The 14,701-nt window shown below is 36.9% G+C and overlaps 1 protein-coding gene across 1 annotated transcript in view; it reads left to right on the top strand.

The window, feature by feature from the left end:
* LOC116173363 (F-actin-monooxygenase MICAL2-like) overlaps window positions 1-13,882 on the top strand; it is a 51,471-nt gene extending 37,589 nt beyond the window's left edge. The window contains exons 2-9 of the mRNA XM_031490782.1: window positions 2,856-3,249; window positions 3,298-3,541; window positions 4,886-5,244; window positions 5,293-5,550; window positions 8,330-8,678; window positions 8,725-9,083; window positions 12,327-13,151; window positions 13,284-13,882. Of these exons, the coding sequence (XP_031346642.1) occupies window positions 2,884-3,249; window positions 3,298-3,541; window positions 4,886-5,244; window positions 5,293-5,550; window positions 8,330-8,678; window positions 8,725-9,083; window positions 12,327-13,151; window positions 13,284-13,496 (2,973 nt within the window). The 5' untranslated portion in view covers window positions 2,856-2,883 and the 3' untranslated portion in view covers window positions 13,497-13,882. The remainder of the gene's footprint in view (window positions 1-2,855; window positions 3,250-3,297; window positions 3,542-4,885; window positions 5,245-5,292; window positions 5,551-8,329; window positions 8,679-8,724; window positions 9,084-12,326; window positions 13,152-13,283) is intronic.
* The last annotated feature ends 819 nt before the right edge of the window (window positions 13,883-14,701 follow it).

The following is a 14,701-nucleotide window of genomic DNA, read 5'->3' on the forward strand; positions in this document are numbered from 1 at the left end:
TGATTCATATTGTGGGAAAGTGTGATATGTTCTCAATTGAATTAAGGGTGAGGGAGGTAGGTAGCTGTAGTCTTCGGCCAGATGAATCCTTCATACGGCGCAAGTGATAAATAGTGTTCATCTTATCAAATAAATGTTTGTTGATCAGATAAAACCTTTTACCCTGATTATGAATTTACGAATTGCGTATTTTTAAAGCACTCAAAAACTATAAAAATCGGAATTAGGGTTTCCAGTATTTGTGTTGTCAAAAACATCGAAATAGGTACCTATAGAACAGTTGCCGCAGCTGCTTTTGCTCGCCAGTCAAAATTCTCGAAACATTGGGCGCGTTCACCAAAATATTATATATAAATATTTCGGTGTAGCAATGCTTACGTTCACCAGACGAAGAGCTTCATGAGCGCTACCTAAAGGCGTAAATACTCTTAACAAGATTTCTCGCGCGAGTTGCTGTCTGATAGCACTGTCAAGGTGTAAATGCCGACTTAACGGTGGTATGTAAACTTCAACATTGCTATCAGACCGCAACTCGCGCGAGAGACTTTTCTAGAGTCTTTCCCGTCTTTAGGTATGAAGCGCTTCGTCTGGTGGACGTAAGGAATGTTTCTGACAGTTTCTTTGCCTTTATAGATTGTAAGGTTAGGAACCATGGAGACATTTCTTTGACGTTTTAACCATAGATGCTATTAATAAAGAAACACATAGCGCACATAGATATGGGGATTCTTAAATTCTTATATTGAGCTATTTTATTTATTTATTTATTTCCCTTGTGCAAATTGTAATAAAGGACCAAAATTGGCTACACTAACCTTCCGTATCTTAAACACAATTCGGTCAAAAAAAATTTGAGGGAAAAATATTGATCTTTACGTCCGCTGTAAGCATTTGAAAATCAAGGGTCAGCGCGAAGAGAAAAAACGTACCTGTGCGCGAGACTCTTCCGCGTGACGTCAGTAGCCTACACATTTGCCGCCGCGCTGGCAGAGTATACGAATTCACGTAAACTGGGACCGATTTATTTATTGTATTTATTTGTGCAGAATGCTGTAAGGTTATCAAAAAGTTGATTCGCGAAATTAGTTACCAAATGTGAGTGTGGAAATGATGTAAGAGTTGTATAATTCCACTACCGGATTGTTCTGAGGTTCATTTAAATTTGCATTAGCCGAAAACTCCATTTCCACATTAACATTGAATAAATCTCGCCAATCAACTTTTTTTATACCCTGGCAGCATTGCGCACACAGCTTCGGGCTGACCCTTGATTTTCAAATGCTTACAGCGGATGTAAATATCAATATTTTGCCCTCAAATTTTTTGTGATCGTTTTTTAAGAACAAACTCTCCCGATTTCAGTAAAAATTAATGTTGAACCTGCCTATTGCGACCGACGGAAAATATGTACAGTCATTGACAAAAGTAATGATCGCCTAATAGGTAAATCTTGCAGCATACGCAACTAACATTGGAATATATTGTGCAACTTTGAAATGCGAACCAATAAGGTATCTCCTTGAAGAAACTGACGGAGCCCGATGTGATAGGCATATTGGTTGGTTATGCTGCAGAGTTTACCTATTAGGCGATCATTATTTTTGTCATTGACCGTGCATATTGATATTGATCATCATTTGGGGACAGTGGTGCCCAAAATCTTTGGATGTACACTATTTCCTTTAGAAAATTGAAGTTACGATCAAGAATTAAAAATTGATACTTCAATATGTTGGTGAACAATTGAGCATTTGGTAACAGTGATGCTCAACATCTCTATAGGTACTTTCACAGTTTTCCTTTGGGAGAATGATCAAACCTATAGTCTCTAGAACCAACTATAAAATTGATGATTGCGTAATAAATCCCATTTTCAGTGATTGGTGAGTGTTATGAGGGCACTAAAAATCGCTTCTGTACATGGCATGTGCCCAATAAATTATTACTTTATTCATTCATTCATTAAATCATGTGGGACATTTAGCGCAGTCGAATCAAATAAATTATGCGTTATCTCCATGCGTAGCTTTTTAAAAAATCAATTTTCGGCGCCTTTTGTAATCCCTATGAAGCCAATTAGTCTGTGCATCTCTGAAAGTAATAATAAATATACTGATGATAAATAGAGAGGAATGCGTATTCACAGCTGAAACTTAAAATGAAGGAAGAAAAAAAAATGCAATCTAAATTGGGAACTTCTGAATAGCACGGTACTAATTTGATTGCTTTTACTTGAAATTGTTCTTATACGCATTCGAATTTGGTTTGTAAATTTCTAGAGCACGACCACGCACTTTCGGACCGTTAGCGAATTGATTAACTGAAAGAATCGTGAAATGTCTGTTAGTTTTTTCGTATTATTTTAGCTATTTTAAGTAGATTTCTAAACCAAAAGCGTTACGTGTTGACTCGCGCGTAAACTAAATATTTGATGCGATGGCAAATTGACGTGTTTGATCTAATGAGATTTTCATGTAGGTATATATTGGTTGCCTTTCGTTTATTTTGATTTGCGGAAGGTTTTAGCAGTAACTAAACAAATCCAGTTACCTACATAACAACCCGCTCCTTTTAGCGATTACGGAATAGTAATTATAATTCAGGCAATTAATATTCATGTAGTCATCACTTCGGTGCGCACCGCTTGCGATTAATGTCCAGAGGATGGGTGATTTGACCCAGTAACCCTGGCATTGCAATCATGGGACATGTCTGACAATGTGCGTTCAAGCATACTTATTGATAATGCGTAAGAACATTGCGCTGAATATTAATGACTTATTGATATTTGAATTTGAATACGTTCCAGTCATTCATTTTAAGATGGTATTTGATAGCAACTGCTTCTGTTACAGGTGATGGTTCACAGCACTAGGAACAAGGATGGAACGCTTTAACAAGAGCTTAACAAAAGGCCGTCCAATATCTACAGTCGATGCGGCGAAGGCGAACGATGCATTCGACCACTTCATTAACGCAGGCACCTTAAAGTCAGTATTCGGATGTTACCGAAACATTTGCGAACTTTTGCATCTCAAGCCGAACGTTTTTCCGCAATTTTATCCTAAATTAAAAGACAACTTAACGTCTTGGAAGGCAAAAGCGCTATGGAAGAAATTTGACGCGCGCGCTAGTCACAAATGTTACGCAAGAGGGAAAATATGCCCGAACACCAGGGTGCTTATTATAGGAGCCGGCCCTTGCGGATTGCGTACGGCCATCGAGGCGCAACTGTTGGGCGCCAAAGTGGTACGTAAAATCTCTCACTCGCATCCCTCGCTCACTTGGTACTTACAGGTCGTGGTGGAAAAGCGAGATCGTATGTCGCGCAACAACGTCCTTCATCTTTGGCCCTTTGTGATTGAAGATTTGCGCGCATTAGGCGCCAAAAAGTTTTTTGGTAAATTTTGCGCCGGTGCCATCGATCATATCAGTATTAGGCAGCTACAGTGCATTCTTCTCAAGGTGGCGCTACTTCTCGGAGTCGAAGTGCACACGGAAGTCAGCTTCGAAAAACTTGTGGAACCGAATAGTAGCGAAAGTAAGTGGTTCACGCGGGTCGGATAAGTCCCCCACCCCTCACCCACATTCGTTACGCTTTGTGCTGCTCCAGCCAACATAATTTTTGTGCTATTTTATTAATTTAGATAATCGCAATTGTATCTGGGTGGAGTTAATTTGGTCACCTCCTGTACCATGTGACCAAATAAGAATGGCACACATGTATATAGTCCAGGGAAGTAGCAAGTGCTTTTCTGTAAAATTTGGTCTATAAATGTGGCGAGGAAATGGTGAATTTTTAGTTTCATAAATCACCGCGGTGGGTGCCAAACAGCACTCCAAATCATAATGGAATGGTATATCAGAAAACGATAAGTACAATGTTGCGTGTCAAGAAATGTGCTTGAAAAATGCTGAAAAAGGGCAGGGAACATGAAAACTCTGTCTGGGTCGCACAATGGATTCAAATAAACACAATTAATTGCTTGACAATAACATTTATTCAAAAAAAAGGAAACAAAGTTTGTTTGGACATATTACCCCGCACGCACGCGGCGACAATTAAAATAACTGTCCACGATACAAAGATATACGGGACAACTTCGGGATATGCCCGATATGGGAAGGTAACTTTTAGCAGCGATGAACTGTGTTGAAGGGTGATTGGATTTTTCCAAAGTGTGGAAATGTTGCACAAACTGTGATATAATGGCTGTCTATTTAATTGTTATTTATTGTTGTGTCAGTTACCAACTTTGTCATATCGAAAATATTGTATTGTATGTGAGTCGACCTACCTGTATGTAATATCCTATTAGAACGAAGTCTGTGATATTTTGAGCAAATAGGCAAATGGCCATAGAAGCCGAAGGTGGGGTTTTAGTGGGTATGCCCGAGTAAGGGAGAGCCCCACACTACTCCAGACCTCTCAACCTGGAGTGTGCATAAGGAGCATTTCCCCACCTATCAAAAAAAAACAAAAAAAAAATAAAGAAATCTTATAATTACTTAGAGTACATCCAAATAAACAATGTTTGCGATACTTGGCGCAACAACACTCGCGGACAACGGACCACCCTGTACATACAGAAGGAAAAAAAATTTATTCTTTAAAAGTTGCTGAAAATGATTTAAAACGTCGAAATTTGCAAAATCACCCAATTAAGGAAATGTATGTTACTAGGTAAATATAGAACAATTTTTAATGGGGGGATGGGGGTCCTAACCTCACTGAAATACTATTGCGATTACCTAAATAATTGAAAGAGACCAACACTCATATTGGCTGGCATATTACATTTCTTATGTTATGATACTGCTAACAGGTGTCAAAACTTCGGTGAGAGGAGGCCAACTTTTGAATTTGTAAAGTGATTTCTTTCAGAGATCGGATGGCGCGCGGAATTCAAACCGGTCGAGCACCCCGTCTCCCAGTACGAGTTCGACGTAATTGTAGGGGCGGACGGTAAACGAAACACATTACAGGGCTTTAAACGGAAAGAATTCAGGGGAAAACTAGCCATTGCGATTACGGCGAATTTTATTAACAAACGCACCGAGGCCGAAGCACGCGTGGAAGAAATTAGCGGGGTCGCTTTTATATTTAATCAAAAGTTTTTTAAGGAACTGAATGCGGAGACTGGAATTGATTTAGAGAATATTGTTTATTATAAGGACGACACTCATTATTTTGTGATGACCGCGAAGAAACTAAGTCTGATCGAAAAAGGGGTCATTCTTCAGGTTCGTATTGTTATAAATCTGCGCATCGCGCGTCATTGCGAATTTCAGGATTATCCCGATACCGCCCGCTTGCTGTCTCCAGAAAACGTCGATAGGGATAATTTAATGGAGTACGCCAGGGAGGCCGCCGAATTTAGTACAAATTATCAAATGCCCGATTTGGAATTCGCCGTTAATCATTACGGACAACCCGATGTGGCCATGTTTGATTTTACATCAATGTATGCAGCCGAAAATGCTTCAAAAGTTATCGAAAGGCATGGATATAAGCTGTTTATGATTTTAGTTGGCGATAGTTTACTTGAGGTAAGTACTGAACAAAATTGATTTAAAAAAAAGTTTGATATAATTCATATCGAAACATTTTTTAAGCCGTAAAATAGGAAGGTATAGGTATTTTTCTTTTTTAGAAATGAAAAAATTTTGAATCTGTTTTATAACTTGCTTCAACAAGCACAATTTTCCCTTATTAGTAGTAGCGCCATCTATGATTAAAATTTCAGAAAAATATCTCAAACATACTGGCCAGGAAAATGTCTTCTAAGTTTAAAACCACTAATGGGAGTTCAATAATTGTTCTGGTTTGATCGCCTGTTTTTGACAGTTGTGACAGAGTACGTCTATGGTTTGTTGCAAAAACTATTACATGAGACATTTTCCTCTATTTAACTTTCTGCATACTTTTCGAATTTCTGTGCGAAGTCAAAATTAGCCATATTCATTTGGCGTGTTTGTTAACAGTTCATGTGGGGCTATACTAACTTATCAAGTATATTCATGCTAAAAACGGAAAGCCACAGCCACTACCATCAGAGAATTTATTGAATGTCCATTATAAAATTGGGCTCGCACAAAAATGCAAATTCAAATACCTAAGAAATCCACAAAATGTACACAACTGCACTCAAATTAAAAAATTGAAAGACTTAAAGTAGGTAAAAAAGAACGACAACCACAAGAAGGAAATTGAAAATACAAGAATTTGGAAGAATTAAGAACTTATAAAATCAATAACACTCGCAAGAAGAATAAGAAGAAATTTAAAATGATTTTAAAAAATCAAATTCAATTGAAATTTTCGGAATAATAACGAAAAACAACTCTTAAATTGGAAGAAATAAAAATTTATTAACATTCAGGCAAAAAAAAAGAAAAATTTTAAATTTCAAAAAATTCAAATCAATTTAAAGGAATTAAAGGGCGGGCAATCTCTCGTCTTACGGTTCAGTGTGTCTGATAGTTAATTTCCATGGAAATAAATGTGTGTATACAGGCTGTTTCACGCAAACCGTTACCTAAAAGTATTCAGGATCTCATTGATAATTTAAATCTGAAAATGTACATGCCAATATAGTTTTTCATGATCTATCGAAAGTAAATATTATCATGATTGTTTCACTTTCGGTTTTACCCCACATGGATAGCAACTTTCTCATTTTAAATAGAACACCCTCTATTTCATCGCATTTTCTACGTAGTTTTGATACCACATTTCCCTATAGGTACAGTCAAAAATCTTCAATAACTTGAAAACGTTTAATACTGGGTATAGGGAATGTCGTATCAAACCACGTAGATTTTTATGGAGATTTCAAAAGTCTTATAAAATACACGATGTTCTATTTAAAATAAGAAAGTTGCAGTCGGCAGCAACAACCCGCATGTGACGTCGACGGAACGGACGGATTCGAGCGTCACCAAGGGCTACGGCTTTGCCCATGGTCAAGGTCAACGGCACGCATGAAATTTCTAAATTCATACTTCTAATTAACCCCCATTGTCTCTCGAAATTTCTCAGGTCAGAAAAAGGTCTCTTACCAAACTGATAACGTCGTAAACCTACATGACCTTGCTGATTTAATGCTCGTTTTCATATACCATTGCAAACTAAAATCTGCTAATAATGGCTTAACTGAGCTGAAATTCTAAAATATGAATTCGCCCTTTTCTTCTAAATGACAATTGATTAATTGAAATATCTTAACGGGAACGGTTGCAAACGGCGAATTAATTACAGCTTTTGTTTACAGTAACGGCGTCTGAAACAAAAAATTAAGTCAATTGCCTTTACTTACTATCTTCAACTCCTAGAACCAACACAAAGACTTTCGGCACGACACTTTTCTTAACGAAGCGCCTCCGTATAAACCTTTGGTAGTCGTCGTCTAGTATAAAAACGTCACGTCAATCGTCGCAGATCGCCACCTACTGCAAAACAGGTCGCTTTTGTGCTCAAATTAAGCTGTTATATTTTTTTCTCTATCTAGCCCATGCGAAGAGAAAGACAAAAGTTTTGCAGTGGGCGGCTCCCTGCGTGATTTACGTGACGGTTTTTATACTAGACGATGTCTAACAATAAACTGAATAGTATTTTCCTATCACTGCCGGTTACACATCCAAAATTGAAATGGCACTTGTATATTTTTACATGTTTGAATTTCACAGGAAATTCTACATCTGATATGTTGTTTTTGATAATTTATACGAGGTTTGGTAAAAATTTATCAGTACCTAACTAACTTATATGCTAATATAAAGAAAGAAGAAAAAAATCATTTACTTTTCTTAATTAACCCTCGATTTAACCATAGATTAGCATATAATTTTAGCATTAATTGAAAACTATATACAGAGCGCCTCAAAATATCCAGGTGTGCCACTATGGACTATTTGAAAAAATTGACTTGACAGCACAAAACTAATTTTGACAATTTCAAAATTGTTTAAAATCCTTGTTATTGAATTGGATATGCAAAATGGATTTTTTAGTACCTAATGTAGAGTTCATGAAGAACCATGTAAGTCCATTCATGGCCACCTAGATTAAAAGAACTGTAATCAATTTTTCGACCAACCTCGTATAAATTACTGAAAGCAGGTCTAAAATGGTAGAATCCAAAAAAGTATTTAAATTTCTAAATTTTGGGTCACTTACAGTCAAACTGGAAGTGATAAGGCACCTATGTAATCCTTAGGGTATTATTTACTGTTCTACATGAGCAGTAACGTAACATTGGTATAGGTAGCACTCCATTTAAAATGATGATACAAAAAAATCGTTTTATGACTACAAATTTTGTTATAGCCCTTTTGGCCCACCGGCTCAGGATGTGCCCGTGGGTTTTTATCGTCCTTGGACGCTTGCTGGGCTATAAAAGGATGGGGTAGCGGACTATCCACTCCGTTAGAAGTACTAGCTGAAAGAGAATCCATATATAGGTTACTTGCTCAAACTACACCAGAAAATTTAAATAAAGACTGCAAAGCATACACTGTCGATCCTAGCACGCGCTATCCAAATCTTAATAAGTCTGCTCTCCTTCCACAACAAGTACTAACGCTGTATGACACTGACGATCCAAACACCATCGAGTTAACGTCTAGGGCGGCACAACCGTTTATAAACGAACTTCACAGAAAACGAAGAAAGCGAGGTTTGTTACTGACTGACGTCTAGTGTGTCTCACTTTTCTGTTTTAGACCTACATCTCGACGCAAATACACTCATTGGTTGGATTAAAGAACAAATAAAGGACTACGACGACCTATTAGTGGAAGACCTCACGAACTCGTTTAGGGATGGCAGAGTCTTGTGTGCGATACTACACCATTATCGACCGGATTTACTCGATTACGGCGCGATAAAGTCGGAGGACGTCGCGAAGAACAATCAGTTGGCGTTCGATCTGCTCGAAAAGGAGATAGGAATATCGCCGATCATGACTGGCGAGGAGATGGCCAAGCTGGAAACGCCTGATTATCTGACGATGTTCTCATATTTGACACAAATATATGACACATTTAGGGGTGAAATACCTCACATCAAACATCCTAAATTGGTAAGTGATTATTTGTTATTTGGTTGTGATAATTTCAAATTGCCTTTTTTGTTTTAATAGGTGTAATTTTTTCAAATTGAAATTTTTAAAAATATAAAGCAAGAAAGGAAGGGACAGTAGTTTTTTTGTATGAATACACGAGAAGTAAAAATTAAAAAATTTCTAAACAAAAATTAGTAATCGTTACTTGGTTCAAAAAAGGTACACTAAGAGATAGTTCAAACGTATTGAAAATCTTAAATATTGATGATATTTGGTGTAGTAGGAGTTTTCTTAGTTGGCGCGCACGTCATCAGTGTATTATGACGTCATCACTAAGTATGTTTACATAGCGTCATGCAATCAATGGAAGAGAATACGTAGGTAGACAGTCATACAGACAGTGCTGCATTATGTGGCATTGACCAATTACTAAAAAAATGTTTCAGTTGTCTATGTCGCGGTGGACATTGTGAATAGGACGTAAAGAAAAATTAAAACAAAATAATTTTAATTGTTTTTTCGTACGCCCGCGGCAAAAGTAGAGAAACGACTACAATCTAGACTTACCCAATCTCACAAGCAGAGTTACTTTCATGTCAAAATGACGGACGTTTCGCGGCGCTTTGGAATCTAGATAGCAGTTGATGTTACAATTGGCGGTTCTTTTCGTACGCAAATGGGAAAAGAAATTGAATAAAAACTCATAATTTTGTGCATAAGAAAAGACCAGAACATATAAACTAAATTACGCACGCAACCAGGCGATGTCAAGAAAACCTTCTTTGGGACAAAAACCCTGGCATAGTCCAAATAAATACACAAACTAAATGAACAAAGCAAAAGAAAATCCACGAAATACTTCAAATTTTGTAACAATAAAAATCATGTCACGAGTTTCAAGGTTCTAGGAACGTTATATTTTTTTCCAAAAACATGTATGTGCATCATTCCACGTGGTTGTTGAACCAGTCTGTCGAACTGTACCGAAAGAAAATATTATCATAATCGTTTCACTTCCGGTTTTAACGGATGTGGATAGCAAGTTTCTTATTTTAAATAGAACACCCTATATTTTATTGCATTTTCGCAATCGACATGTTTTAAACCACATTTCCCTATACCCAACATCAAAGGCTTGAAGTTATTCAAGCGCACCTATGACGCCGTTGACATTATTTTTAAAAAGTCAATACTGACGTGATGATACGTGCGAATGATTTAAATTTCTACAGGGTGTTTTCAAATTGGTGGTCAAGTTTAATAATTTCAAACCTTAAAAACTTGATTTTTTCAAATGGAACCTGCTTGATTTTTTTGCATTTTCAAATGTCCAAAAAAATTAAATCGATCAAATATTATATCCCTTATACCTATCTGATATGGTTTTCGTTTTATTTCAGATTTTCTAAAATTGTGACCGTTATATGCACAACTTTCTTAGGAGGCCTTGAAATAAATGCGTTGGCAGATCTGTCAGACATTTTTTTAATGGTTATAATATTGTTATCATTTGTTGTTCATGATAGTTAAATAAAGATGAAATCAACAACAGAAACAGGTTACAATAACAAACGACAAAATAAAAAACAAAGATTAATTGAGGCTTTGTTTAATGTGGCAGTTCTTCACAAGAAACAACTTTTTTTTATAAGACTTCACACAGAAGAGTCCAGAGTAGCGTTATATCTGGAGATCTAGAAGACTAGCGCGGATCTGCAGACCTAATCCAGCTGTCTTCAAAAATTGAAAGTGCAAAAAAATAAAGCAGGTTTTGAAAAAGCAACTTTTTAAGGTTTGAAGTTATTAAACTTGACCATCAATTTTAAAACACTCTGTAGACGGGCGCTCAAAATTAAAATGATTTGCACATTGCATCACGTCAGTATTGTTGACTTTGGAAGACTTTTTGAAATTCAAGTCAACGGAGTTATACTTACTTAACAGGGGCCTAAAGAAAAGCAGTCTTCAAACGTCAAAAATTTTGAAAAATCTTGAAAACCTTTGATGCTGGGTATAGAGAAATGTGGTATCAAACAACGTAGATTTTCATGTAGATTTCGAAAATGCAATAAAATATAGGGTGTTCTATATAAAATATTGCCATCCACATCCGGGAAAACCGGAAGTGAAACGATCATGATAATATTTTCTTTCAATGGATCATGAAAAACTACGTTGGTGTGCAAATTTTTAGATTTAAATTTTTAATGGAAGTCTAAATACTTTTAGAAGCATCCTGCCAACATATCTGACTGATAGAGATATATTTTTCACCGTAAGTAGAACACTGCACATGCGCAGTAGCATCCGAATGTAAACAGCTGATAACCATAGGCGTCACAAAAATGGTTCACTTCATATTAAATTACAAAGTACATATTTTGTAACTTACCCATGGAATGAAATTGCACTTTCTGTAGTACTATGTTCACGACAAATGAAACACAGCATTCTAATTATTACTTTCATAAAAACTACTCATATTTTCTACTGTAATAGCACCATAAACCCCTTTATGTTCTACTGAAATGCTGGGAATGTCAATTGCATTGACAACGCAGTGCGCATGATCGGTATTCTACTGTTGGCTATCTCTCTCACATGTTGGCACATGTTTAGTGACTATAGGCTATTTCTATGGAATATATATTATGATCTAAGACAATTTCGATTGACAGGTAGGTAACCCGAAAACAAAAAAAAACCTTTTTTTCTAAAGGTTTTTGGTTTTATTTTTTAAATAACGCACAACTCTGCCCCAAGAACCTATATTTTGTGAAATACATTCATCAGTCTAACATAACACGTAATTCCAACGTTTATTGTGGATTAAAATGATTTTTTTTAAATTTTGTTAATACGTTGGCATTACATTATTCCGCAAAAATAGAATTGATGACGTGCGCACACAAACTAAAGAAAATCCTACTTTAAAAATGTGTCTACAAGTAGTTAAATCATAAGATCAATCTTTCAAAATCATCTGCAATCAACTGCAAGATGAATGAAATGCTACATAATTTTAACTAATTAATTGTCAATTACACTGACAAATTTAAGCGGAGCTTAGCTTAAGCGTAGCTTAAAATCCCTGGCAGTGATTATTGTGACAATGGTTACCATGGATTTTAAGACACGCTTAAGCTAAGCTCCCAAATTTGTAGGTGCAACCGGCCGTAAGTGGTGAAGTAGTGAATTAAGGACTAATTTGTTATTTGATGTACGTAAATGGTAAATAATGTCGTTTTTGTTTTAAAACAGATCTCACTGTTACCGTCCTGCTCTTCAACACCTTCCTTACCCTTTTCCCCAAATGCAGCTGTGTTTAGTGAAAAGCGTCATTGCAAATCATCAAAGATAAAAATAGCAAAGAACCTACGAAAACAAAGAGCAAAATTATGCTCTAAGAAAAGATTAAAGTTGACAAACCCTTCGCATTCTACTTGTAAGCAACAGACAGAAAATTTAAATTGTGTAACATGCTATGATGAGAATTTCCAAGAAATTTGTACAATTAAGAATTCCCGCAACAATAAGAAAGGGGCGAAAAAAAAGAAAAAAGTGGCCAAAAACATTGTGTTGCGTCATTTAGAAGAGAGTCCCAGAATGACAACGTTACAGGAGTTGACATTACGAGTTTCGTCAAATAATCTTCATATCTCCGTCCAACCTCCGGTTATAAACAGGAAACGGTGCTCTGGCGAATTAATCGAAAACAAGACAGTGTGTGACACTGAATTGTGTCACTTTTTGAAGGGATACTCCACATTAAAATTTTTGTATGCTGGCAAGATGAATGATTCAGTTTCTCCCATGTTGGATACTGAACATAAGGTCATTGATTGGATAAATGCAACTACATTTGAAAATCGCGTAAAGATTCCACACAATGAGGTACAAGAGACTAAGACTGTGCTTGACGAAACGGAAATTCAAAGTGAAATAGAGTCACCGCTCATTGAGAGCATGATGCACTCCATCAGCGACGTAAACATTTCCAATATTGTACAAGGAAACTGTGCTCCACACCAAGTTATTACGGAAATATGGGAAAAGGTTTCTACAATGCTTGAAACCGATAAAATAGTAGGTTGCCTCCTGTACATTTGCCTTGTATCTTTCCTCTCGATTTCCTTGTACTGTTTCGAAATTACCAGCATTGTTCTCTTTTGCCCTTATTAAACGGTTTGGGAATAAAGTTGTTTTTTGTCATTGTAGGATTTATCGGAAGTTAAAGAGAATATAAGAGAAAAGACGATACCGACTATCACCGCCCGCATTAACGATGGCTTCGCAAGTCGGTTTAACATTGGCAGATCGAAACGTCACGCGGAAATGTCATCGAGCAAACCAGCGACGACAGAAAGGAAAAATAAGAAGAGAAGGTCGTTTGAGAAGTACGACATGAGTGTGGTAAGTAACTTTGGTTAATCGTATAGTTGGGTGTGGGGTAGGTCTGTTTCCATAATTTATCCTTTCCTATATTTCCTTGCACAAAGTTGTTCAAATAGATATCTTCTGTCTAATTCTTCTAAACTTTATTTTCGTGTTTTATCATAACGCTCACTTCCTAGTGTGCCATATAGCAATCCGAACAGAATATCAATCAGTTTACATCCCTTGTTGATACCCTGGGCATACTTAATTTCACTTTCAGATATGGATTTTTGAATATATTTCAATTTTCACATAGGACTCTTTGAATGTGTCAGTTTTGACAGGAGTCTGATTTTGACAGGAGGCAGGAAAAGTGTTTCTGCCACTACCATGGAAACTAAAATTTTCTGGCGTAAAGTAGGCGTGAAAATGAAGGTTTTATAGGCTGGTCAATCTATGCAGTGAGGTAGAAAAAATTAGTAACAAAGTGATCTCTGCGGAAATGAGTACTCAATAGGGTCCTTATTAATCCCTCAAAAATCGCACTTTGTCGCATTGGTGGAACTTGGAAAAAAATGGCCGCCATCTTGATTTTTTTCGAATTTGTTAAATATTTCGTAAAGTATACATTATATCAAAAAAACTCTAGAGACTTTTTTATGGAGAATCAAAAGTGACCTATAATAAAAAAAAGTTTAAGTCGATTGATCAAAAAACAAAAAAGTTATTGAAATTTATATGATTTGGCAATATGGATTTTTAAAAAATCTTGATATGACAATCGAACTACAATTCTCCCTCCTAAATTAAGTTCACAATTAAATAAAAAGGCAGTTACGGCGCGTTCGGCGCTCTTCGGCGCTTAATGCGGTCGAAAAACAAAACAAATCGCTCACGTGACTTTTGCAGACCTTCGGGGGAAAATTTACCACGGCGCCGTCGTCCAAGTTGCCTCCTCGCGGTAAGCGGAATAAGAAAGAAAAAAACATGCCCGCAGGTACGTACGCCGATTCCGACCTCGAATCTCTTCGCCGGAACGCGCTTTTCAAAAACTCCGGTTTTTCTCCTCGGGCGACCCACGACCCCTCGTCTCGTAGATTTCGTCGAGATCTACAATCGCGCAATTGTACGTTTCGCTCTAACTCTAACGGTTCGACCTGTAGAAGACGTCAAAATTGAAAAATGCGAAAAATGCCTCCTTCGCGATCGGCGCTCCGGGTCGCGCCGTTTCCGCACCGGGGTGTCACTTTTAATCGCAC

This window comes from Photinus pyralis, unplaced genomic scaffold (genome assembly GCF_008802855.1).
Source record: "Photinus pyralis isolate 1611_PpyrPB1 unplaced genomic scaffold, Ppyr1.3 Ppyr1.4_LG6, whole genome shotgun sequence".
In the NCBI taxonomy this organism is placed as follows: Eukaryota; Metazoa; Arthropoda; class Insecta; order Coleoptera; family Lampyridae; genus Photinus; species Photinus pyralis.